General features: G+C 48.8%; 1 protein-coding gene across 1 annotated transcript in view; it reads left to right on the plus strand.

The window, feature by feature from the left end:
• Positions 1-5: 5 nt before the first annotated feature.
• Positions 6-25,244, plus strand: part of NUP160 (nucleoporin 160) — a gene marked incomplete at its 5' end in the record, with an annotated part of 46,399 nt that continues 21,160 nt past the window's right edge. The window contains 21 exons of the mRNA XM_045291116.1: positions 6-72; positions 348-459; positions 4,282-4,492; positions 4,791-5,013; positions 6,539-6,617; positions 7,447-7,561; positions 8,382-8,540; positions 9,743-9,820; positions 10,012-10,109; positions 11,124-11,208; positions 12,931-12,999; positions 15,972-16,055; positions 16,461-16,631; positions 16,896-16,995; positions 17,467-17,632; positions 18,041-18,168; positions 18,255-18,415; positions 21,318-21,451; positions 22,469-22,539; positions 23,794-23,953; positions 24,793-24,920. Coding sequence (XP_045147051.1) covers positions 6-72; positions 348-459; positions 4,282-4,492; positions 4,791-5,013; positions 6,539-6,617; positions 7,447-7,561; positions 8,382-8,540; positions 9,743-9,820; positions 10,012-10,109; positions 11,124-11,208; positions 12,931-12,999; positions 15,972-16,055; positions 16,461-16,631; positions 16,896-16,995; positions 17,467-17,632; positions 18,041-18,168; positions 18,255-18,415; positions 21,318-21,451; positions 22,469-22,539; positions 23,794-23,953; positions 24,793-24,920 — 2,599 coding nt within the window. The remainder of the gene's footprint in view (positions 73-347; positions 460-4,281; positions 4,493-4,790; positions 5,014-6,538; positions 6,618-7,446; positions 7,562-8,381; positions 8,541-9,742; positions 9,821-10,011; positions 10,110-11,123; positions 11,209-12,930; positions 13,000-15,971; positions 16,056-16,460; positions 16,632-16,895; positions 16,996-17,466; positions 17,633-18,040; positions 18,169-18,254; positions 18,416-21,317; positions 21,452-22,468; positions 22,540-23,793; positions 23,954-24,792; positions 24,921-25,244) is intronic.

Raw genomic sequence — 25,244 nt, forward strand, 5'->3', positions numbered from 1 at the left:
GCTTTCTGGAGCTGAGCGGAGCTGAACGCGAAAAGCCGAGGCATTTTCGGGAATTCACGGTCTGCGGCGTGGGTACGGAAGCAGCCAGGCCGGCCACGATCGTATCCTCTCCCTCTGGCTCCTTCCACGGGCCCCCGGGTACCTGTCCCCACCCAACCCCCGCCCCAGTCCATTCTTCGAAATCTGTATTCCTCCCGGCCCGGGATCACAGCCTCCCTGGTGTCCGGCTTCTTGCGCATCCCGCCGCCCGCTCTCTCCGTGGGTTGTCACTGTGTCAGCCCCGGCGTCCTCAGCCCCTGCCGTCCCCAGAGAACCACGTGTGCAGGCTGACCGCGCTCCCTTTGCAGGGGCGGTGACTGCCGCAGCGGGAACGGCGAAATACAGTGAGAGCGCGGGAGGCTTCCACTACGTGGAGAGCGGCAAACTCTTCGCCGTCACCAGGAATAGGTTCATTCACTGGTAAGTGCCGGGTTCGAGAAACGCCCCCGAAAGGCAGGGTGGGTTCGGTGTCTGAAATTCCGTGGCTGTTTCCAAACGGTGGTTTCTTGCGACGGTAATGGGCAGTTCGGAAAAAGGCGATGTCTGTGCCTGTTGGAAGCATGAAGGAGACTGTGTTCTAGGAGAGAAACGACCTAAACCAAGCCAACTGCCGTCCAACAGATTCGGACTCTTAGGGACTCTATAAATTGAGTGGAACCTGAGGGTTGGCGAGGCTGTAAATCCGTAAGGTGTTGACAGTCTCATCCTACTCCTGAGGAACGCAGCCCTGAGGGCTAGTTTTTAACATGACTGTGTTTACACTGCTTTGCACCTTCTTTCATTCTGCAAATATTCCGTTCTCCAAAAAGCATTTAAAATAGTATAGCTACAGATGAGCAAAGAACAAACAGACCTGCTTTCAGATTGCCATAAAGTGGTCTCATGTAATTATTGCAACAAGTGTGGATTAGACAGTGTGCGTCCCTGCTGGCATAGGGGCATAGAAAGGGGAGCCAGACTTAACCCTGCGATTTTGGGCTTGCGCACCTGAAAGTTGCCTAGAGATGAGAGATGGGGAAGAAAACAGGTGAAGCATGTTCTTGTTGTATTGGGTCAGAATTAACCAGGGCTAGTGTGAGGTGCCTGTTAGATACCTAAGTAAGAAATGTCGTGGCAGTAGTCCCATATTCAGTGGAGAGATTCAGCTGCAAGTCATGGGCATTTGATGGCACTTAGAGCTGTTACACTGAACGAGATCACATAGGGATGAGGGCTAACTGGTGCCTCTCAGCCGTGGAAGTGTTGGCTCTTTGGACTGGACACAACTACTGGAAGCGCTCAACACTGATTCCTTGTTGTTGGGGCTACCCTGTGCACTGGAAGTTTCCAACAGCAACTCTGGCCTTTTTATCTGCCACATACCAGTAGCACCCTTCCCATCCCAATTGTGACAACCCAAGTACCTTTGGGTCAGGAAAGGAAAAATCCCCCGTGTTGAGGACCACTTGTAAATGATGGTGGAGCAGGGGTCTTAGGACTGAGGCCTGGGATCACCCCATCATCTAGGAAAGTGACCTGGTGAAGGGGTCAAGAGAAGGAACACCTGGCGAGGTGAGGGCTGAACCAAGGACAGTGGTTCCTGAAGCTACAGGCATGTTTTAAAAAGTGGAGCCAGCTTATTATCAATAGTAAGTCGGGGAAGATGAGGGATGGAAATTGATCTTTGTGGGGTAGAGACCATTGGTGACCTTGTCAAGAACTGCTCCAGCCAGCTGGTTAGACACAAATCTTAAGTGGAGAGGGCTTGAGAGAGAAGCGGAGGTATGAAAATAGAGCAGTGGTTCTCAACCTGTGGGTCATAGCCCCTTTGGGGGTTGGAAAACACTTATTTCTGATGGTCTTAGGACCTGAGACACCAGTCCTCTGTCTCCTGGCGGATCCGCCCACAGTAAGACACGCCCACATACTAGTACCCAGCGTGGACTTATCCATGCTACAACATGCTTCTAGACAACTTCATTTACTTGTAATTAGAAGTAAATATTTTGCAATATGTAATTGCATATTGTTTTGTGATTAATCACTATGCTTTAATTATTGAGTTAGTTAGTTTATTGTGCCAACCTGGCCGATAAACACATGTGGGATTAATTGAAGGGCGGAGGATAAATGGCTCAGTAAGCCTCACCTTTCGAGTTCTCAGGTCTCTTGCTTTGTGGTGGTCGCACCAGGGTACAGCTGCCTTAGCAGTTCCCTGCTTCAGCTTGCAAGGCTGACTTCCTGCAAGACATCCCCAAGGAGAAGCCACATGGACCTACCCCGATGCAGCCCTAGGTGCTGGAGCAGCCATGTGGAGACCCCTGCCAGCGCTGAGATGCTTATACATTCACTGACTTCGGCTTTCCACCTGCAGTGGGCATCATTGCCTCTGTTTTGTGAGATGGAAGAGGACTTTGGATTGGTGTTGGACATATGGGTTAATGTTGGACTTGTGGGCTTCAGCATCATTGGGTTGGGATGTTTTCTTGATGCACACTTAATGTTTACATAAAACTCTCTCTCATACATGAGTTGCAATGGATTTGTTTCTCTAAAGTACCCAGACTTACACAATTATGTTCAATTTGTAATAATGCAAATACATCCTACATATTAGATATTTACATGATGACCCATAACAGTAGCAAAATGACAGTTCTGAAGAAGCAACGAAAATAATGTTATGGTTGGGAGTCAGCACAACATGAGGAACTTTATGAAAGGGTTGAGGCAACATGAGGAAGGTCAAGAACCACTGGTACAGAACAACTCTTCCAAGGAATACTGTTACCTCCAGATATGCACGGAGAGCCAGTTCTAGGCCTTCCTTGCCCCCCAGCACCAAATCTGGGAATTCTCCATTCCCTTTAATAAAAAGGGGTAGTATTTGCATGTAATCTACCCAAAACAGATTTGCTTCGAAGTCATAGCAATCCTGTATAGGGTTTCCAAATCCTATGTGGGGTATAGAGGAGCACACAGCCTCATCTTTTTCCTGAGGAATATCTGGTTAGTTTGAACCACTGACCTTGTAGTTAGCAAACCAGTGCCCAACAGTGCTGTCAGAGTGCCTTAACTTATCCACATCCTCCTGTGTGCTTTAAATCATCTCTGTGTTCTGTTGTAATACTTAACACAATAAATGCTTTGTAAGTAGCACTTTAAATTCTCTTAAAACCTTTGAGGAATTTCTTTGGCCAATTAAGTGCCCATTCCCTTACCTCCCAATATTTTTTATGTAAGAATGTTGAACCACAGATAGAGGCATTGGGTAGTCTGTATTGCTGCTGGAAGGGAAGCAGAGAAATCAAGTGGTAGCTGGAGGGTAGTGTGCACAGGCAGCTAGCGGGAGAGGAGTAGAAGGCACCCAGGCGATATTAGAGAAAGCATCTACGGGAGTGTTTACATCCCTGTGGGTTGTGGCAGGAGTGATCTGGAGAGAATGACAGCTCCAGCCAGGAGTTCAGGTTTTCAAGGAAAGGGATGAGTGGACACCTGCAGTGAGCGAGGATAGCACTAGATCTGCTGGTGAGCGCCCAGCCCCAGGGCTAAGTGGTGTAGGCTGGGAAGGATGCACGTGGCTTAGAAGTGACCCTGGGGAGCAAGTAGGACACCTGGACCCAACCTTAAGGGCCCACTACCAGGAGAATGGTAGAGACAGTGTCCTTGGGGAAGTTCCAGAACCCACCCTTCCCCAGAAGGCAGGTAGGCGAAGAGTGTGTTAAGAGACAAGACTGAGGATACAGAAGATTGTGTGCTGGTGACGTAGCATGGGTGTGCTGCACGGAGGCCTCTGCTTCAGCATTCTGCAGGAAATGGGACCTCAGCCCAAGGTGCAGAAGCTCCTTGGGGAGCCATAAGCATCATCCGGTACTTCCGAGAAGGCACCAAGGACAAGGAGGTGGAGAGCTGAATTGCAAAGGTAGAAGGACACGGACAAGGCAATACGAGCCTGCCTTTTTCAGGTGACCAGCACCCTCCTGCTGGGACGTAGGTGACATTCCGCTGCACTGGCGGGTGACACATGAGGCCCGGTGTGTCCTGTGTGCAGAGGCACTGTGGGTCAGGCAGAACAACCCCGTGTCCCCAAGCCACACCACGGGATGTGCGGCGGCTTGGACTGTCAACCGGGTCTGAGTTTGTTCACGCTTTTCCATTGGGGAGGGTGCACTTGGAACCGATGCTTCCTTATTTGGATATAACTGTCACTGAGGGACGAAAGACAGGATCTTTTCTTTTCAACAAATGTGTCCTTTTTAACAGGAAAACCTCGGGAGACACATTGGAGCTGGTGGAGGAGTCCCTGGACGTGAACCTGTTGAACAATGCCGTTCGCCTCAAATTCCAAAACTGCAGCATCTTGCCAGGAGGGGTACACGTCTCTGAGACGCAGAATCACGTGACCGTCCTGATACTGACCAACCAGACGGTCCACCGGCTGCTCCTGCCACACCCTTCTCGCATGTACAGGAGTGTGAGTTGGTTCTTTCCCAAAAGACCCTGGCTGTTGCAGACTTCGTAGCAGAGCAGTGTCCGTGGGGGCCAGAGGCTAGGTGGGCTCCTCCCCTTGAGCCCGCTTACACTTTGATAACTGCTGCTTGAAGAGAACCAGGCGCGCGTTTTAGTGGAAGAACGTGGTGGTCATTAAAAGGAACCATTCCCTACTCCAGGTTCCTAAGCGTTTTGTCTGGCAGCTCGTGTAGCACCACGTGGGAGGAAGGCAGCAACACTCGGGTTCGTGTACTTCACGGAGGTGTCTGCTTCCTCCACAGGAGTTGGTCGCCGAAAGTCAGATGCAGTCGATCTTCACCGACATTGGAAAGGTGGATTTCAGGGACCCTTGCAACTATCAGTTCATCCCGGCTGTCCCTGGACTGGCCCCGAATTCCACCACCTCGGCAGCCTGGCTGAGCAGTGACGGGGAGGCTCTGTTTGCCCTGCCATCTGCTTCTGGGGGAATCTTTGTTCTCAAACTACCTCCTCACGACATGCCTGGTAAGATCCAAGACCAAGCAGGGAATTCGCTGTAAGCAAAGAATGTTGGTGGGCAAGCAGACCTGAGAGGTCCCACCCCATTCATCATCTCCGCTGCAGACGTTGCTTCTAATGTCCCTGCAGTAGCCACGTATTCTGGTTTCCCTGTTGGGTCCCACAGAAACACCCCCACTTCCAAGGTTTTTCCCAAGTAGCCACATATTCTGGTTTCCCTGTTGGGTCCCACAGAAACACCTCCACTTCCAAGGTTTTCCCCCGTCCTGCAGCATATTAGAGTGCGGGCAAGCAGATCGGTGCACGTAAGAGAACCTGTCCCAGACCCTGTAGATGAGGTGGTTAGCCGCCGCTCCTTGCGCCCGGGCTCCTGCACGCCAAGTCCCCCTAGGTCCCCAGCTGCTGGTGAGCCCCATGTCCTCCCAGGGGGGTGAGGCAGGGACAGACTGAGCACCCCCCAGTCCATGCCCCACCCCACCCGGGCCGCGCAGCAGGAGAGTCTCTGGGGAGCTATGCTGAGGCCGGGGGCGTGCGGAGGTCACCTGAGATGTGGTTAGCTGTGTCAGCTCAGATGGGGTGCTTTGGTCAAATTCCTCCAAATGGGGAAGCTCACTCTGGGGAGTCCTGGTGGTGCTGTGGTGAAAGCACCCGGCTGTTAGCCACATCCATGCTTTGAACTCCCCCAGCCTTTCGGAGAGAGGAAGAGATGGCGGCTTGGGGTAAAGCCCACAGAGGCGGTTCTGCTCGGTCCTGTGGTGTCGGTACCAACTCATTGGCAGTGGGTTTGGTTCTTTGAATCACTGCTTAAGTGTCTCCCCAAGTCGGCCCTTACTTCTCGGGAACTTCCCAGCCAGTGAGGCGTTGTAAGCCTGAGCTGGTCCTGTCACTCCACTGCTCACAACCCTCGGTGACTCTCCCTCAGTGGCCGGGGTCAAGGCAGAGTCCGCACGTTGACGTGCACGTCGCCGTCTGCACCAGCCACACGACCTCCTTCCAGTTCCTTGAGCTTGCCAGGTGCCCTCTGACTTGCTCACTTTCTCAATCCCTGTGGGTCTTCATTCAGTGTCTCCTCCCTGGTTTTGCCCCCTCCCTGTTTTATTTTTCTCGACTTACCAGTATTTTATTTAAATGAACAGTCTGCCCCCACCCCCCCTGCCCCAGTGGAGTAGAAGTTCCATGAGGGCTGGCGGTTTCCCTTTGTTCTCACTGCTGTGCCCACAGCTCCTGGACTGTGAAGCATTCCTGATTCTTTTGAATGGAAGAGTGATGTAATTCTGTTGAATGGTAATGTGTGTTACTATCTTTGCGTTACAAAGTGTTCCCTTGGAGTACAAAGTTACTATTTGTATTGAGCCCCAAACAGTTCAAAATGTGTGCTATGCTATGTACAGGAAAGGTAGATCCTGGAACTGTTGGGGTAGACGTGGAGAGGCTGGTCACGCTTGAAGACCCTAGTGGTGACTGCGCCGGCCCTCTTGCCTTAGGGCTTCTCTCTGTCCATGGACATCAGTAATGGTTTTCCATCCTGCAGGCTCAGTATCCGTTGTGGAGCTGAAACAGAGTTCAGTAATGCAGCGATTGCTGACCGGCTGGATGCCAACAGCCATCAGGTGAGTGGCACCTGGCAGGTAAACCAGAGGGCTCAAGAAGGCAACGATTTTGCGCTGGGAAGAAGCAGCATCTGTGTGGCACCGAGTTCACCTGAGGAAAGCATGACTCCTGGGTCCACCCTGTTTATGGCCAGACTCCTGGACCGCATCCGCTCTGCTCCTCCTTCCTGTGCTCACGCGTCCGCTTCGGCCCTTGCCAGACTCGGCAAACCCCGTGTTCTGTGAATGTTCTGATGGCTGGATTAAAATGATACAAAACGGAGCCATATTTCTTACCCAGCTACATCAGACCTTTCAAAATGCATTGTAGTCATTGTTCAAACAAATTAATTTCCTTACACCTGCATGTAAACACTTGTTCATTGCACATTTACATACGTATATAAAATTTACCCGTTTTGTTACCTCGCAAATTCTGTTGAGATGATTTGCAGCAATCATATTCTTTTTTTATTTTTAATCATTTTATTAGGGGCTCGTACAACTCATCACTGTCCATACACACATCAATTTGTGTAAAGCACATTTGTACATCCGTTGCCCTCATCATTCTCAAAACATTTGCTCTCCGTTTGAGCCCCTGGCATCAGGTCCTCATTTTTTCCTCCTCCCTCACCATTCCCTCCTCTCTCACGAACCCTTGATAATTTATAAATTATTATTTTGCCATATATTGCATTGTTCGAAGTCCCTCCTTCACCCACTTTTCTGTTGTCCGTCCCCCAGGGAGGAGGTCATATGTAGATCCTTGTCATCGGTTCCCCCTCTCCACCTCACCCTCCCTGCATGCAGCAGTCATATTCTAACACCTTGGGCGCTTGTGTTTTAGGGGTGACCAGGGGCCGTCAGATCGTCCCCTCAGTCTGGCAGTCCATTGTGGTGACCATGATGCCTTCATCTTTGCTCTGTGTCAGGATCATAAACTCCGGATGTGGTCTTTCAAGGTAAGTGGGACATTCGCTCAGTCAGAGTGGGATTGCCGATGGGAAGGGAACTGACAGGAGGCGCTTCTTCTCTGCAAGGTGGTCAGGTCAACAGGTTTGGACATTGTGAGTCTTTCCTAGGTTCCTGTAGTTCCATGTAGCTTTGTTTTCCATCTACTTCCCCTTCCTATTGGCCTTTTCATTTTGAAAAGTCTGAACCCAACAGAAGAGTTGAAAAGAGCTCAGTGAGTAATTGTTCACTCGGGAGGCACAGACTTGTTTTATGAACACACGTTGGTGCAAGCCACTGATGCCTTCATCTTTCAGACTGAAGAGAGCTTTCGTCTTACCCATAAATGCCTCTTACAGGCCCTTCACACATCAGCTCTCACGGGTGCTGGCGGGATAGGTGTGCATCCTTAATAAGGGTCCACACCCACTGCCCTCGAGATGATTCGGACTCCTAGGGACCCAGGAGGGCAGTAGAACTGCCCCTCTGGGTTTCTGAGCAGAAAGCCTCAACTTTCTCTAAGGAGCAGCTGGTGGTTTTGAACTTTTGACCTTGCGGTTAGCTGCCCAATGCCAAAGCCACCACGGCACCTTGGATAAGGAGGAGTACTTTTTACCATCTGGTGTTTTTGTTTTGGGGTTTTTTATGCCACTTAAGATCTCTTCTCAATGAGGAGCTGATACCAGCGGCTCAAGTAGAAAGATGTTTTGAAAATGATGATGGCAGCAAATGTACAAATGTGCTTGACACGATGGATGTGTGGATTGTATAAGAGCTTTATGAGCCCCAAATAAAATTATTTTTAAAAAATAGATCTCTCCTCTTGGGCAGGACCAAATGTGCCTGATGGTAGCTGACATGCTGGAATACGTCCCAGTGAATAAAGACCTGCAGCTCACAGCTGGGACCGGACACAAATTACGGCTGGCGTTTTCCCCTTCGCTGGGCCTCTACCTGGGGGTATATATGCACGCTTCAAAGCACGGGCAGGTAGGAAAGCACTGAGGCGTGTGTCCAGTTTCTCTGCTTTTAGCTGTGGACTCTTGAGTCTGAATGAGCTCCTCACAGCAGCCTCAGCAAGCTGCGTGGCATCATTTCTGGGCTGAGGATGCTGGGCTTTGTGCTGTGGAGTGGAAGAGCTAGAAGGAGGCCGGAGTGGAAGAGGGAGGGAGTCGAGAGTTTAAGGGAATTTAGCCAAGACCAGACAAGAATGAGCAAGGTTGGAAGTCTGGGTAAGAAGCAGTTACTGAAAAGGAAATGAGGTGTTACTAGGTATTGGAGGGAAATTGATTGGAAAAATAATGTTGCTCCTCATCCAAACACCTGCTCTTGTGTGTTAGACTGGAATACATGGGGCCTTCGCATAGTGGAATGAAAGATACAGTTTTCCCGCAGACCTTGGACAGCCCCTGCTGTGATGCAATGATCCTGACCTGAACAGCCACTCATTGAGTGTTGGGTGTTTGCTGCTGTGCCACGTCCCTTGCGTTCATTGCTAACAGCGGGTGCCAGGCATGTGTCTGCTCTGGGCTTACTCGCTTGGATAATAAGACATTCCAGTGGGGGAGGGTCTCATTCCCCAGGCTGGACTCTGGCCGAGTGGATGCCCCCACCTCGTGGACATTCGACCCTGAGCCTTGCCTGCCCTGTATGTGAAATCCCTCAAAGCATTCCCTGACACCCCGGGCCAGGCCATCCTTGAGTGTGGATGTGCCTCATCTCCTTCGGCTCTTAATTTCTCACACCACATGGAGCACGCTAGCACAGGCGCTTCCTGCCAACCCGGCTGGGCCGCTCCAGTGTTTCCCGGTGGCACATTCTCCTGAAGGAGCTTCATTATCTTCTCATTCTTGCCACTAGCGTTTTGAAACGCCCTCAAATAGGATAGTCTTTGTCGCTCTAACTTTGTAGTGAATGTTCTTTATCCAGAAAATTTCCTTAGAATACTCTCCATCAAATACTGTTTTAGGTTTTGACTTCTTCTCAGGGTAGCGTTAACACACCCAACATGAGTTGTCAGGTGTTTTTCTTGGCGATTGGCCGACTGCTGTTGCAGTGTGTCCGTGGTTTCAGTTTGGTTCGGCACAGAGTTGAAAATCTGGACGAGCTGTTTCGGACTGTTCGAGCACTTGGCCTAGAAGGGAGCGGGTTGACCACTTCGAGTAACGCATTGCTGTCTTGGTTCCCAACAGTTCTGCATTTTCCAGCTGGTGAGCACGGAGAGTAATCGCTACAGTCTGGATCACATTTCCTCGCTGTTTACCTCTCAGGTAGGCCTGCCAAACGCGAGCGAGGGCCACAGGCCACTTGCTGGCTGAGCCCACAGATGTCCTGGGATGGAGGCCTTCAGCCGCAGCCTTCTGCAAAGCGTGCAGACAGATTATTGGCATTGTATTTAACCGTTTTACCTTTCACCCATATCTGAATCTGAAATACTGCCTTCCCTTTCTTATTGTCCTAGGAAACACTGGTCGACTTTGCCTTAACCACTACAGACATCTGGGCCCTGTGGCATGATGTGGAGAACCAGACGGCTGTGAAATACATCAACTTTGAACAGTAAGGGCACCTCGTCTGCCTCCCTCCCCCTCAAACGATGTCCAGAGAGCTGCTGATGGAGTAACACAGGCAGAGGTGGCCTCTGAAGGAGCGACCCCTGGGTCTGCCTACTGCTCCAGTTTTCTGCTCCTCTCATGCCTTTGGTCTTATTTCTTGAGATTGGGTTCCAAGACAAAACCAGGAATTCTAAAGATGAAATGAGATCAGGAAAATACCATCTTTGGTGGGAGAAAGATCAAAATTCTTTCTGACCCGGGTGTTTCCTTTGCTGTTCAGCAGCACTCGTTCCTGACACCATGCCTTTTGGGGAGCACCGCAGCCCCTGTGGGCTCCCCATTGGCTCATATGAGCGATGAGACATAGAATGGACCCATACAGTGCTTTCCTTGAAACCTTGGTGTGAAGTCCAATATAGTGTACATAGGCTGGTACACACAGTAATGCGATCACAGAACATTAGTGTTTTATGAGCAAAATTTCAAGGGATGATAATACATTGGGTAGCAAACTATTAAGTGTTCAGTGGTTAAAAAGTATCTTTTCCGAACAAATTTGACTCCATCACGTGTGTGGAACCCTGCAATGTCTGGAACACTGTTGGAGCATCACGGACATAATTGAACCTTAGGGAGTCTCAAAACCCCAAATCCTGGGATCAACTTCGAGAAATGGTTGTGTCCAGGCCGACCCTCAGCCTCACCTCAGAAAGTACTCTTTCCGAGATGGCATCTGAGCACAGTGGTGAAAGCACACGGGTTGGGTTTGAGTCCGAAGTCAACAGTTTACTGTGAGACACAGCCTACTCGGGCTAGTGTAGGCCTCCCAGGGCAGAATGTGGGAAGAATGTTTCAAAGTGCCTGAAACGTAGTGTCTGGCAAATAGTAAGTGCAGAGTGAGGATTGGCTACTTGTAGCTCTGTGCTGGCGAGCTTCTGTACAACCAGATTGCGTGGAGTAAGCTTATTCTCACCTCACCATCATTTCCGTGTGGCCTGATGGACTGTTTTCTCTGCAGTAACATTGCAGGTCAGTGGAACTCTGTCTTCATGCAGCCCCCACCAGAGGAAGAGGTCCTCATCAGAGACGATCAAGACCCCAGAGTAAGCAGTGCAGAGTGATGGCACACCTTTTGTAAGCCAGCAGTCTATCCCGGTCATTCGTTTGAGAAGAACCATTGTGTTAAGCAGAACTCTTTAATGACAAGTAATAGGAACCCCCTTTACACTGACAGCCTTTTCCATGACCCCTGGTAGAGTACCCATTATAGTGCACGCTGCCATCTAGTGGGAGCCTGAATAACTTCATGAATCTGAAGAAACAGGGCCTCATCCCACAACCCCAGCACCAGAGAGCCCCTTGGGACACGTTTGCCACTAACTGTATCGAAATCAATATTAACCTCAGAAAATATGCTTTTTTAAATCATTTCATTCAAAATACCATCCATTCCTGTGAACACACACGTTTTCAAAAAGGAAAACTCAAAGCAAAAAATAATTCAGTCATGAAAGGGTTAAACTGGAAGCCAGCCCACTGGCTTGGGCAGCTGAGAAGCGCAGTGCCACTGACTCTGGACCACTGGAGCAGTGCTGTCCCAGGTGTTGTGCAGGTCCCCCCTCTCTCACGCCTTTTCCGGGTTTATTTCCAGGCATTGTGTGAACTCTGCAGCCCCAGGAGTTGGCACTTACTGGCCTGGGTTGAGTCCTGGGCCAGTTCCCGACACGGTCTCTCTGGACATGGGGGAGAGAGTGTCTGGCCTGCATGAGGCCCTGTTCAGTCCGGGCCTTGCCGTTACGGGATGAAGTCAGCCTAGTGTGGGAGGTGGAGGAATGGTTCTCTACAGAAAGGTAGGGGTTTGCTAGTCAAAGAAGGAGGGCTGGGTTCTGGGCAGAGACAGGCAGTAAGTGCCCAGTCCACAGTGGCTGCCATGGTTGGCTTACAATGATTATGAGGGTGGTGCCCGACTGGACAGTACACAGGGTCAGGAGCTGAAGCTGTTGGACTGCTCTCAGGATCAGAATCCCCCGCTTTAATGACCAGAAACTGAACGTTGCTAAAATTTTCATCTCGAGTTCATTGCTGATGGTTACTGAATATTAATCATTGGTAACTCTTGGAAGTTAACAATTATCTGGAAGCCATAATCGCACATTGATTATTAAAATCTTGCCCTTTATCACTTTGGTCATTTGCCTTTACCCTGCCCTCAGTTTAGGAGGGAGACTTGGATGAAGGTCAGTCACGCTTTGTACTCCAACAGGTCCGCTTCATGAGCTCTTTGAAGTCAAACTAATTAGATAAACTACGGGCTTTGTGTTCTATACCCATGTCATCACTTGCAACAGATTACTGCCATTGTTTTAAATTCATAATACCTGTTATTATTGGTTTAGTACCTTTTAATATGTGAGCCATAAGTGAGTCCTTTTGTGGACAGTGTAGAAACCGGTGTAGTTTAGTTCTCTTACTAATATCCGTCTGCAAGATCTTTATACCAAATAAGTGTGATTTTCCTCCTCCGTGTAAGATTAGCCTCTGCCCAGCCCGATTCCTAGTGCAACCCAGTGAAGCATTGCGTGCGATGCACGCCCTGTTCCGTCCCTTGGGTTCACACGAAGACACTGCAGGCTTTCCTTCCAAGCGGAAAATGGAACTGCTCCACTCCATGGCTTGGTGTGGCTCAAAGGTGGATGGGCAGAGCTCTTTGTTCAGAGGAGGAAGAATGCAGACGGTGATGATAGGACAACAGGCAACTTCTTCCGATGTTAACAGACTTTCCTCATGTTTAAGTCATCCTGATTTTTGTCTTCGTGTCCTTACAGGAGATTTACTTGCAGAGCCTTTTCACGCCGGGACGCTTCATCAATGCAGCTTTGTGCAGAGCTTTACAGGTCAGCAGGAAACCCATAAGGCTGACTGCAGACCATTCGACCGTCTGGTACTGCGCTGGATAGTTAGCACTCACTGCTACGTGTTTGTTAGGCCTGTACCAAGCACTGAAGGGATTCTGACGATAGGAATACCCGTGCTTGCAAACACTATGTAAAACTCGGCAAAATGTTCCTCCCACCAAGTAAGATGATGGGGTGGGGGTTGTGTGCACTTCCCCAGTGCAAAGGAAGCATGGCCCTGGTGGGAAAGAAACTTGAGCCCACCTGGCATGCGTGGTGTACACTGCTCGGTACTTGGAAGAAAGCAGTGCCAAGTCCTTGGCTTATTTTTGGTGATGCTTTCTGTGCCTTTTATGTTAGTGCAGTGAAGGTCTGGCTTAATTCAAGAAAACCGGGGGGTGGGGTTAGAGGGGCTCAGGTTTTAGTCACGTGGTGTTTTTTTTAAGGCATATAGCTCCCTTAAATTGCCAGTAAGCTCCATGAGATTAAACTTGCAGCATTCCTCATAGAATGGGAAGATACCTGGGAAATCCCTAGTCTCATCTCCCACGCCAGCAGAACTTCCTCTGAGTCTTCTCTAAGTCTCTGTGCCTCCTCCAGCTACCAGTTTATCGCTCGCCTCCTATGGGAGTCCTTGTTCCCAAACTACATAATGTACGAGTTCTTTCCAGAGTTGAAAGGAGGCTCCTGTGTGGTACTGTGTGTTAGGCGTTGGACTGCTACCCGCAAGGTCTGTGGTTCAAACCCACCAGCTGCTCTGTGGGGTCACAATAAGGCTAGCTGGACCCATGAAGATGTGCAGCTTCAGAAACCCTATATAGGGTCGCTGAGTTGAAGTCAACAGTCGCAGTGGGCTTGGGTGTGGGCGTTTCCAGTATTGAATTGAGCCCGCCCCTATTGGCACTTCCCTTCTTGGCCTTATTGCCCATTTCACTTCCATTAAGCAACCCTTCATTTATTTCAGAAATCTTCCCAGGTCGTCTTTTCTCAGGCTACATACACTGATTTCCTTAACTTTTTCCTCAAGTGATGTGGTTTCCAGATTTATGTCTTTCAGGTTCCTTCCTAAACATCTGCTGACTGCATGCTTTCTCTCTGCTACAACTTGAGATGGCTTTGTCCTAAAGCCCATCCTTTTATCTCATCAGCCAGTTCACCTTGTTGACAGCAACTTTTTTATTAAATACTTTTATTGGGGGCTCTTTCATCTCTTATCACAATCCATACATATTCACAATCCACAATCCAACAGTAACCCATTAACCCAACACCAGTCCACAGAGTCCTCCACCTCACAAAACAGAGGCAATGATGCCGACTGCAGGAGGAAAGCTGAGTCCGTGAACGAACAAGCATCTCAGCACTAGCAGGGGTCTCCACACAGCTGCTCCAGCACCCAGGGCTGCATCGGGATAGGTCCATGTAGCTTCTCCTTGAGGATGTCATGTAGGAAGTCAATCTTGCAAGCTGAAGCAGGGAACTGCTAAGGCAACTGCACCCGGTGCAACCATCACAAAACAAGTGATGTATGATAGTAGTGTTTCTGGCTCTGTCTCCTACACACCAAGTTCTTAAATAACCGGCAAGCATTTGTCAAATGCTTTCTTTTGAGAAGTGTCCAGCAGAATGGCCCACCCCATCTCTAATCTAGCATAAATACCATCGTACCAGCCTTCAGCTGTATATGTGCTTGACATCACCTTACATCTTCCTTCCCACTAAGCAATAATAGTTCTCATTTTATACTGAGCCAAATGATACCCTATTATATTTCTCCGGGGTTTATAGACTCCAATCACTTTTTAAATTTTTTTTATTAAATACTTTTATTGGGGGCTCTTTCATCTCTTATCACAATCTATACATTCATCCAGTGTGTCGAGCACATTTGCACATATGCCGCCATCATCATTTTCAAAGCATTCTCTTCCCACTTGATATCAGCTCCCCATTTCTTCCCCCTCCCTCCCCCACCCACCCTGCCTCAGGAACCCTTGATAAGTTATAATTATTTTTTCCGTATCTTACATCGTCCTCCATCACCCCTCACCCACTTTTCCATTGTCCATCCCCCTGAGAGGGGCTTGTAGGTTGATCCTTGTGATCGATTCCCCTTTTCTCCCCCTCCCCTCCCCTAATCCTCCTGGTATCTCTACTCTCATTATTGGCCATGGGGTAGGGATGGGGGTATCTATCCTGAATTCCCTGTGTTTCGGGCTCTTATCTGTAGCAGTGTGCATGTTCTGGTCTAATCCCATTTGTAAGGTAGAATTGAGGTCATGATAGTAGGGGGAAGGAAGCACCAAAGAACTAGAAGAAAATTGTATGTTTCAGCGGTGCTATACTGTACCCTGACTGGCTCATTTCTTCCCTGTGACCCCTCTGTAGGGGGGTGTCTAATTATTTACTGATGGGCATTGGGTCTCCACTGCACGCCCTCACCACCGCCACCACCCCTATTGGGTATGATTTTGTTCTGGGTCTTAGATGCCTGGTACCTGATCCCATTGACACCTTATGATCACATGGGCTGGTGTGCTTCTTCCATGTGGATTTTGTTGCTTCTCAGCTAGATGGCCACTTGTTTATCCTCAAGCCTTTAAGACCCCAGATGCTATGTCTTTTGATAGCCGGGCACCATCCGTTTTCTTCACCACATTTACTTATGCACCCATTTTGTTTTCAACGTTCGTGTCGGGTATGTGAACATCACAGAATGCTGGATTGTTAGAACAAAGTGTTCTTGTGTTGAGGGAGTACTTGAGACTCCAATCCCTTACCCTGGTCAAAATAAACTCTCTTAAAGTCACTATGATCTCGCTCACAAATGGTTTGTGGGACTGGGGTAAATGTGTATCTGGGCATGTCCAGTCTCTGCAGTAGAGTGACGATGTTGCCTCAGTGCCTTCTGGACTGGGGCTCCTTCCTTTCTGGTGAGTATATAATACTCTGAAGATCTCTCTCCATTTTAGATTTTCTGCCGAGGAACTGAGAGAAATTTGGATCTTTCCTGGAGTGAGCTGAAGAAAGAAGTTACTTTAGCCGTTGAAAGTGAGGTGAGGGTCAGGGGAGAAGGGGTCATCGTGTCTTCATCTTGATGTAGATAAGTGTTGAGAGAGACTGGACAGCACACTTGATTTTGCTCATAGCAGGTGTAAGTGTCTAAACCGTTTCAGTAAGGAAGTCGATCTTTATTTGCATGGGAGTCCTGGCAGTGGAGTGGTTACAACTTGGGCCACTAACTGCAAGGTCAGCAGTTCAAAACCACGGGAGAAAGACGGGCCTTTCTATTCTGGCAATGAGTTACAGTCTGAGAAACCCCCGGGGGCAGTGCTAGCCTGCCCTGTGGGGTCACTATGCGTCAGCATCGACTCCGTGACCGAGACTTGGTTTTGAGGTGTATGACACATGATGCACAAGGAATGTTCGTTTGGTTCCACTTCTTCCTCTTCCCCTGCCAGCTCCAAAGCAGCGTGACGCAGTATGAATTCTCGCAGGAGGAATTCCGCAGTTTGCAGCAGGAATTCTGGTGCAAGTTCTATGCCTGTTGTCTCCAGTATCAGGAAGCCCTCTCCCGTCCTCTTGCCCTACATTTGAATCCACACACGAACATGGTCTGCCTGCTGAAAAAGGTGAGGGTGGAAGCCCCAAGCCCATGGGAGACACTTCTATTCGGCCTCCGCATGGTAGTCTGGGAGATGCTGTCATCGGCCAGTGGGGCTTTGTGTTATTGTTGTGGTTGTAAAAGTGTCATTCATACGTAGTTATAGAGTCTTTGGTATAATTACATTATTGTTATTAACATGTTTTAATTGTAACCTCAGACTTGGGTAAGAGCCTATGAGGACGGAAGGAGTGGGTGGCATGAACCATGACTGGATGATTTGCATTTCCAGGGATACCTGTCCTTCCTGGTGCCCTCCTCCTTAGTAGACCATCTGTATCTCCTGCCTGATGAGAACCTTTTGACAGAGGATGAGACAACCATATCAGATGGTAATCATAATGGCTCTGTCCATCTCACTTCCCTTCTTGCCGAAACCCTTTCCTCGGCTTCAGGTGGCTGCACAAAACCATTGTTTGCTAGTTTTAAGTGAAACAGAAGGCTAAGGGGGCAGGGAAACCAGATTCCTGGACACGAACGTCTAGCATGGGTTTGATGAGAAGGGTGGAGCCCAGGAGAAAACGTAACCAGGGCCACTGAACAGTTTGTGTAGGAACTATTGAGTGGGAGCCTCTGCTGTGCACATGCTCACCAAAAGCCCAAAGTTGTGTCACTAAAATCAACATTGATTGCCAGGACCCTTCTCTGGTCAGTTTACCTTGTAGTTGTCTCAGAGAAACCAAAGGGGCCTAACAGCCCCCAAGCCTTCAGAGAGCTCCCTTGGCTTCTATTGATCACTGTTCTGTTCTCGTCAGTCGCCCTCCGTTGGCTGGTGAGCTGAATGTTAGCTTTCTCTCACCCAGATGTGGACGTTGCTCGGGATGTCGTCGGTCTTATAAAATGCCTGCGGCTGATTGGAGAGTCAGTGACCACGGACATGTCCCTTATGATGGAGATGAGCTGTTACAACCTGCAGTCTCCAGAAAAGGTCGCGGAGCAGATCCTGGAAGATTTGATCACTATTGACGTGTAAGGAGGCTTTAGGGTAAAGTGCGTTTCCAAATGGAAAGGCAGCAGCTTGCAACGCCAGAGGCAGGCTGTTCGTGTCAGGCAGTCAAGTGCATGCCATTTAAGCACGTGCCTCGGGGCGTGGAAACCCACAAGAAACACGGTTCTACTCCTAACTTAACTGAGGTAGACAGTCTAGAAAACAGAAGTGTTTCCCCTTACCGTCCTTTGAGATATTTTTCTGGAAGTGAGGGGATGTCGCTATGAGCAGTAAGAGGGTGTGCCTGCCTCCGTGTCTTGACCCGGACCTTGAAAGCCGTGGCTCCTCCTCTAACGGGGTGGCCGCCTACTTTCCTAGAGCATCTCGCTGAACACGCCTGTCTTGTGTTGTGTGCTCACGTGTGACCGGGCTTTCTCCTCGCCTCCTAGTGAAAACGTGATGGAGGATATCTGTGGTAAACTGCAGGAGATCCGGAACCCAGTCCACGCCATTGGACTTCTCATACGAGAAATGGATTATGAGACGGAGGTGGAACTGGAAAGGGGACTCAATCCTGGTAAGTGACAGAACCGTGACCGGGCCTCTGACAGGAGTGTCGCTGGTAACTGCCACCTCTGATGGGCTTCCTCTTCCGCCTGACAGCTCAGCCCCTGGACGTCCGTGTGAATCTCTCCCAGCTCTACGGGAGTGGCACTGCGGGCCACGTTGTGTGCAGGGGCGTGTGTAAGATCGCCAGTACTCGCTTCCTGATCTGCCGAGACCTTTTGATCTTGCAGCAGCTGTTAGTGCGGCTGGGAGACACCGTAAGTGTGGCATGAGGAGAATGCAGTGCCTGGCATGAACCTGAAGGCACGGCACAGAGGCTTTTTGTCTGCTCACTGCTCTGCCCCCCATGCTTGGCCCTTGGTACTTGAGGAAACGGGGTGGGAGCATATCTAACCTCTGACTGCCCAGGGGGAAGGAGAATCCACCTCCACATCTGTCCACAGAAGATTCCTATAAGGCGGAAGAGGTCAGACATGCCTCCACTCTCCAACTTCTTTTTTCTTGTTCCCACACCAGCACCGCTCCCGTGACACTCCTGTTTCTCCCTTTGGCTTGATAACCCATTGCAATGGCCCCAAAGAACTCAAGGGCAGTACTCGTGTGGTGGGTCCATTTGGGCAGTTATTAACAAGTGACCACAAGTTAGGGTCAGAAACCGTAAGGATGCAGTCCTTTTGTCTGCAGCAGGTCTTATCAGCTGTATGGGCAGGCACGTCTTTCTCTGATCCTCAGCCTCTCACCCACCTGGTCCCCTGACCTCTGCCCTGCTCAAGCAAGTGTGAGAAAGCCCCTCTGGTTCTGCTCAGTGACCCAGCACACCCCACTTGTTCTCATGAACCAGGAAGCCAGTTGCTCTGCCTCAGTCTTTGCTGCCACCGTGGGTCCTTCTTCATGGCCCATCCTGCCACCACTCTCCCATGCAGGTTCCTCCTGCTGCTGTCCGGGGATTCTCCTGTTGCTTATACCCAACAGAATGACATACTTGGCCAGTCCTGGGTTAGAGTCCTCTACACCTCATTTGCATGCTCCCACCCAGTCATTTGGTGCCAATTATCATGTAGTCAGCTAGAACAGGCATTCTAAGGAATTGCAGGGACCTAAAGGTACAGATTACGAACGTAGATGAAACTCTATCTTCCTGTTTACCTTTGCGTGTAGAGTGCTGGAAAGATTCCCGAGATTGGCTCCCTACAGGTTGGCGTGAACAGGACTCCCGTGGTCACATGAGATACAGGAAGAATACCATTGGGTGGAGCAGAGCGAAGAATAAGAGCGTCTCTCCTTTTTTCTCAGCACAGGGCAGACACCACCAATAATTGTGAAATGGTCAAATTTGGGCTTCCACTAACTCTTACTTCTGAGCTTCCCTTTCCATTCTGTTCATCTTGTCCCCTGTGGAAACAGGTCCAGCCGCAGGGGAGTGAGAGAGACGGAGGCACCGACCAACACGTGTGCACACAGACTTCCGGAGACCAGGCTCTGATGGCGCAGATCTACTTTATTCTTGTCTTTACAGTTTATATAGGGCACATAAGCCAGTCAGATGTTACCGTGCTTACGTCCTTGTTCTAAAATTTATCCTTACATGGTTATGAAATTGCGCTCCTGAGGAAGCGGCAGCAGGCTTCGGCCAAGGGCTAGCGCACGCAGAGGAGTGCGGAAGCTTACAGAGCGTGCTGGTTCTCAGAGCCATTGTGTCTCACCGGTGTGCCAGGAGCCATTGGACAGAGAACAAACGGTTTGCCGTTTCTCAGGCCCGCTCGGGAAGGCTGAGCGGCATTCTGCGCTTTCTACACTGTTCCTCCTTTATGCATTCTAACTTAACAGCCATCACCCCCACAGTCCCAGCAGACTTGTCATTGTGTGCAGTCCCAGGCCCCACACTCCTGAGTGTGCCATGTTCAGAACTTCCTTTACGTCCACAGTCGGAAGTCTGCCTTGACTCTGAGCCTGGAGTGTCATCCGAGCCTGGCAGGAAAGTTATCTGCGGTGGAGTCAATGCTGGCTCACATTGCCCCTGTGAGACAGGATATAACTGCCCCAGAGAGTGTCTGTGAGGGTAACTCTATGGGAGTAGAAAGCCCCGTCTTTCTCCCAAGGGAAGGACTGGTGGTTTCAAACCGCTGACCTTGCGATTAGCAGCCCAACTCATAACCACTCCCCCACCAGAGCTCCCCTCTGATTAAACCTGTTCATGTTGATTGGCTCCCAGAGATAGTTACACATTTTTTAATCCACCACCCCCACCCTACCCCTATAGTTACACTTTTTGAAATTCATTGCTAGTGGTAGAATTTCAAGTAAAAAGAAGGAAACACATTTAAGGAAATGGATACTTTAGAATCACCAAAGGGGAAGTAGACACTTTATCTTTGGCAAGGCTACCTAACCCTTACTAAGCTCTTTGAAATTAAACTAGTCTTAGATATTGTAGAACCTTTATAAAATAAAGTGAAAATTCATCTATAATCTTGGCCCCAATCATAACCACCATTTGTATTTTGATGGACCGCCTCCTTTTCCAGACAAGTAGTATCTTTATAAAATTAAATACTCGACATAGTGTTGCTTTGTAACATTCCTACTTGACAGATCTCATCCACATACTTGATGTCATGAAGCATCTTCTACAACATTATTTTAATAGCAACCTTGTACAGTTACACGTTACCCAGCAAACCCCCTTTGAGATGCTCTGGGTTACGGCCACATTGGCCCTCATCTCTATGGCTTTCTGCACACCTTTGGTTATAACAGGAAGATAAAGTCTCAGAACTAGACTTGATTGGTCACAGGGCATGCACAGGGTTAAGACACTGAGTAATACTGTCACCTTCACCTTCACACCCAATTTTACACAGTAAAGCTAGAGGGCACGGACTTCCCTGTTTGTCCTCCATTGTGAACCACAGACTTATGGTTGTGGTGCTGTCTGTTTGCTCTTGGCTCTGGTTGGTGAACTGTTTGTGATTATTTTGGGACTGCTGAATGTTTGGGAAGATTTTTTGCTACTTTCCACCCCGAACTGTAATAGATGTGTTGCTTTGATGATAAGCTGCCCTTTTTAATTGCCTCTGTTATTTCAACCGCATCTGAACCCTAAGCGTTAGGATTACTAACGACTTTTATTGTTTTATCCACCCCTCCTGCCACTAATAGGTGGTTTTGGGAGCTCGTCAGCTCTTTCAAGCTCAGCAAGACCTCCTGCATCGAACAGCTCCCCTGCTCTTGTCCTACCACCTCATGAAGTGGGCCAGCCAGTGCCTGGCCACCGACGTGCCTGTGGACACGCTGTGAGTTTCAGTATGTTAATGACCTACAAATTGTAGGCTTGATTTTTTTTTACTTTTGTTAAGCAAAAAGTAACTATAGGCCCAAACATGAATTTCGTTTTAAGATGTCCATTGTCTGGTGGTTGAAAGTAACTTACAGGTCTGAGTCATGAGCCACTAGAAAGGTGCAGCCCAAAGGTCAACAGTTACTCTAAGCATTGTTTCCCAAAGAGGACAAAACCACCCCTGGGGGAGCAGGAGGCCGTGCTGAAACGTTCTGGGGGGGTTACAGAAGCCTACTCCCACACTTTATGGATTGTCGACTACAATACAACATTTTTTAAATGCGGGAGGGAGAGGCACTGAGTAATTTGCCTTCTACAAAAGTGGGCAGTAAGCCAAATAGTTTGGGAAGCTGTGTTCTAAAGCAAAGGTGAGGGGCTGGAAGCTGGGTACTGGAGTAGAACAGACAGCAGAGCACACTGGGGAGAGAGAACACTGACACATTGTGAAAGGTATAACTGATGCACTGGACCATGCCATGGAGATCGTCCAACAGAGCCCAACTGGCCATGTAAACCTTTGCCAAAAACATAATTATAAAATCAATTCTATACCCACCCACCCCCAAAAAACCAAACACATGCATTACATTTGATCCTGAATGTACTGACATTTTGAAGGTGAATAACAAAGTGAGGTCACAGGAAAAGCTAGGCCACACAGCAGTGCTGCACTGGGTATTATTAGCACTACAGACGGGCTGAGATTCTTTGTAACCACAGGAAGAAAGACAGTCCGGTAAGGTTGAGTTTCCCCTGGCGTGGAAGTCAGAGAAAGTACTGCCCTGACTCCTCACAGTTGGATCGCTGGGTGAAGCAGTGGGCATAAGACTAAGTCCTGGCAGGCCTTGCCCTTCGCTGTGTGCTGACAGGGCAGCTTTCCCATGCTGTTTGCTAGTGGCTCGGGTTCACCCTAGGACAACTTGATGTGTGGCCTGTGTGAACGTAATGAGCTGCCTGTTCCCTCTCCCCTCAGAGAGTCTAATCTCCAACACTTGTCGGTTCTGGAACTGAGTGACTCTGGTGCTTTAATGGCAAATAAATGTGGTGAGTATGGGGCTGTGTGGGCATGGATTTAAATTTACATTCTGCTGCGTGTTCATGGAAATGGTCTCCTGCCCTCTTTGCTGTGGAGAGAGCGATTGCCTGGGCTGTTTGCTTTCACTTGGAGAGAGTAAGCAGCCTGTGGCCAAGGACCCATGAAGCTCCAGGCTGAGATGAGGCATGAGTGAAAGGTGTCCACGCCCATAGGTGTGCACATCAATACAGCTGATTTCCCAGTAGCTTGATGTGCTAGTGAGTGACTAAACAAGTTGGCTGGGTGGTTTTTTTTTTAATTCATTGAGCTTGTGATCTTGCCTATTCTTAAAATCTAACCACTGCCCTGCAGTCAATTCTGACTGGCATCCGGGGCTGGGGATCTGCACAGAAGCAGCACCCTGCACCTTTCTCTTGCAGAGTGGCTGGTCGTCTTGAACCCCCAGCTTTGTGGTTGGCAGTCTCTTGCTTGAAAGTGTCATCAGTCAGTTTTATAAACGGTTTCTTTTATATTTTCATATGAAACCTGAAGTCATAGTCCTTTATTTGTTCAACATTTTCTAAGAAAGCAGGGGCTCACACCAGTCCAGTAATGGCCCGCACAGTATAATCAGGACAGACCCAAATTTTCAAAATGTGGGAGAAGCAGAATAGGAAAACTTAGAAGCCAAAGCTCTGGAATGGGAGATGGGATGGAAGCGTGCTGAGCCCCTTCAGGAGCCTGATGCAGGAGATTGGGTGGTGGGTTATTGCCAGAACTGTGGAGAGCAGCACAGGCAAAGCAGCTGCTGCTGCCATCTCGAACACCACTGTTTCCAACTCTGCGGATCAACATCTGTTTAAACATGCCTTTCTTTTCTGAGAGGGCGATTATGTTTCCAGCCATGTGTCAACCCGTAGCTTTTCCTGTTCTGATGATCTTTCCAGTTCCACCACATTTTACAAATTCAGGTCCATTACGGTTTGGCTTCATGGGCCATTGCCGAACTGAGACGAACCAATTCATGGGGCTCTAGCACGGGCACTTAGGTACAGTGAGGTCAGTGGAAATAAATGGGAGCAATGTTGATGTAAGTGGCCTTTCCATTGCATTTTAAGAGTGTGTAGCGTGCTTATATTGGTAACACTGTTGATCACACCTGTGATGGAGTTTCTCGTTTGAAATAATGTTCTTTGTTGTAGACAATGAATCAGTGCCCTGTCTTAATTGAAAATGATGTGACTTTCACAAGTTTGTAATTGTCATATCCTTTTCTTCCTAAGTGTCTAGCCCTCCGACGATTGTGGAGTTATTCTTTCAAGAAGTTGCAAGGAAACACATTATAGCTCATCTCTTCTCTCAGCCCAAGGCCCCTCTGAGCCAGACTGGGATGAATTGGCCTGAAATGGTTACTGCGATTACCAATTACCTCCTGCAGATTCTGTATCCTTTCACTTTCTCAGCAACGGTGTACGGCTGGCCTGAAGGCTTCTTGGGGAGGGTGGTTCCTTCCCCACTACTGCCAGTTGACCTTATTTTTCCAGATGCTTTCTGTTTCTCTCCCTCTTTTTTTTTTGCTTTATTGTTCAGGAGTTCAGCCAAACTTTATTGGGTCCCACATATTCACGTAGACTACTGCTAAGGCATTTCCATTCATTTAAGTATTTGTTGAATATGTGAATAGCTCTGTTACTGTGTTAACCTCTGGGTGCCTGTCTCATATTACGAATCTGCAGTGTGTCAGCTAGGAATGGAAGTGACCACAGGGGTGAAGGACGCGCTAGCCCAGAGTTAACTTGGCTCTGCGCTGAGAGGCTAGGCTGCTAACATACGCTGTCTGTTATACCAGTAGGCCTCGGGTGAGCAATGAGTTCTGTTCCTACCTGAGTCTTTGAATTGAATTTGTTAGCGAGGTGGTAGCAGGTACATATATTCTTATTTTAGGACAAAAAATGCTTGAAACTTCTTCAGTGATTTATTTAAAAGCACAGGCAGCAAGTGAGCATGACTGAGCTGAACAATTTTCTGGGAGCTAAGGGTCGATTCAGTTGGTTCAGAGTGAGGGCAAATCTACAAACCGTAATATGAGAGGGCCAGGATGTGTTGTCCTAAGACAGAAGTTCGTAGCCTGGGATCTGCCCTTGTGCCCCTTGTTCGTGTTCCGTCGTGAGGCGGGGAGAACACGTGCCCTGCCGCCTTCTCGTTCTTTGTTTGAGAGCGACTTCACAGGAATGTCCAACGTGTGTATTCAAGTTTGTTAACCCTTATCTGTTACGGACTAGATGGCCCAGCAATCCTGGCTGTCTCTTCCTCGAGTGTCTGATGGGAAATTGTCAGTACGTGCAATTGCAGGTGAGTTCTGTTGGACAACTCAGGTGCTTGCAACAGCGGGACTTCTGGATCTTGCGTCGTTAACGACATTGTGTCAGGCTGATAAGTGGTCTGTTAAAAGTGAGGAGCTGCATTCTTGAAACTGGTTGGACCAAGACTCCTGAGAGGTTTTCTTTATTATTTATTATTTTTAATCATTTTATAGCGGGCCCTTACAACAATCCATACATCCATTATATCAGTCCCATTTGTGCATATGTTGCCATCACCATTTTCAAAGTACAGTGAACCCTCGTTTATCGCAGTTAATCGGTTCTAGACCCTACGGTGATAAATGAAATTCCGCGAAGTAGGATTCCTTATTTGTAAATCAAATATTTTCGTAGTTAGAGCATAGAGGACA

The sequence above is a fragment of the Echinops telfairi genome, unplaced genomic scaffold, assembly GCF_000313985.2.
Source record: "Echinops telfairi isolate 266 unplaced genomic scaffold, ASM31398v2 ScPeMD7_60;HRSCAF=208, whole genome shotgun sequence".
Taxonomy (NCBI): domain Eukaryota; kingdom Metazoa; phylum Chordata; class Mammalia; order Afrosoricida; family Tenrecidae; genus Echinops; species Echinops telfairi.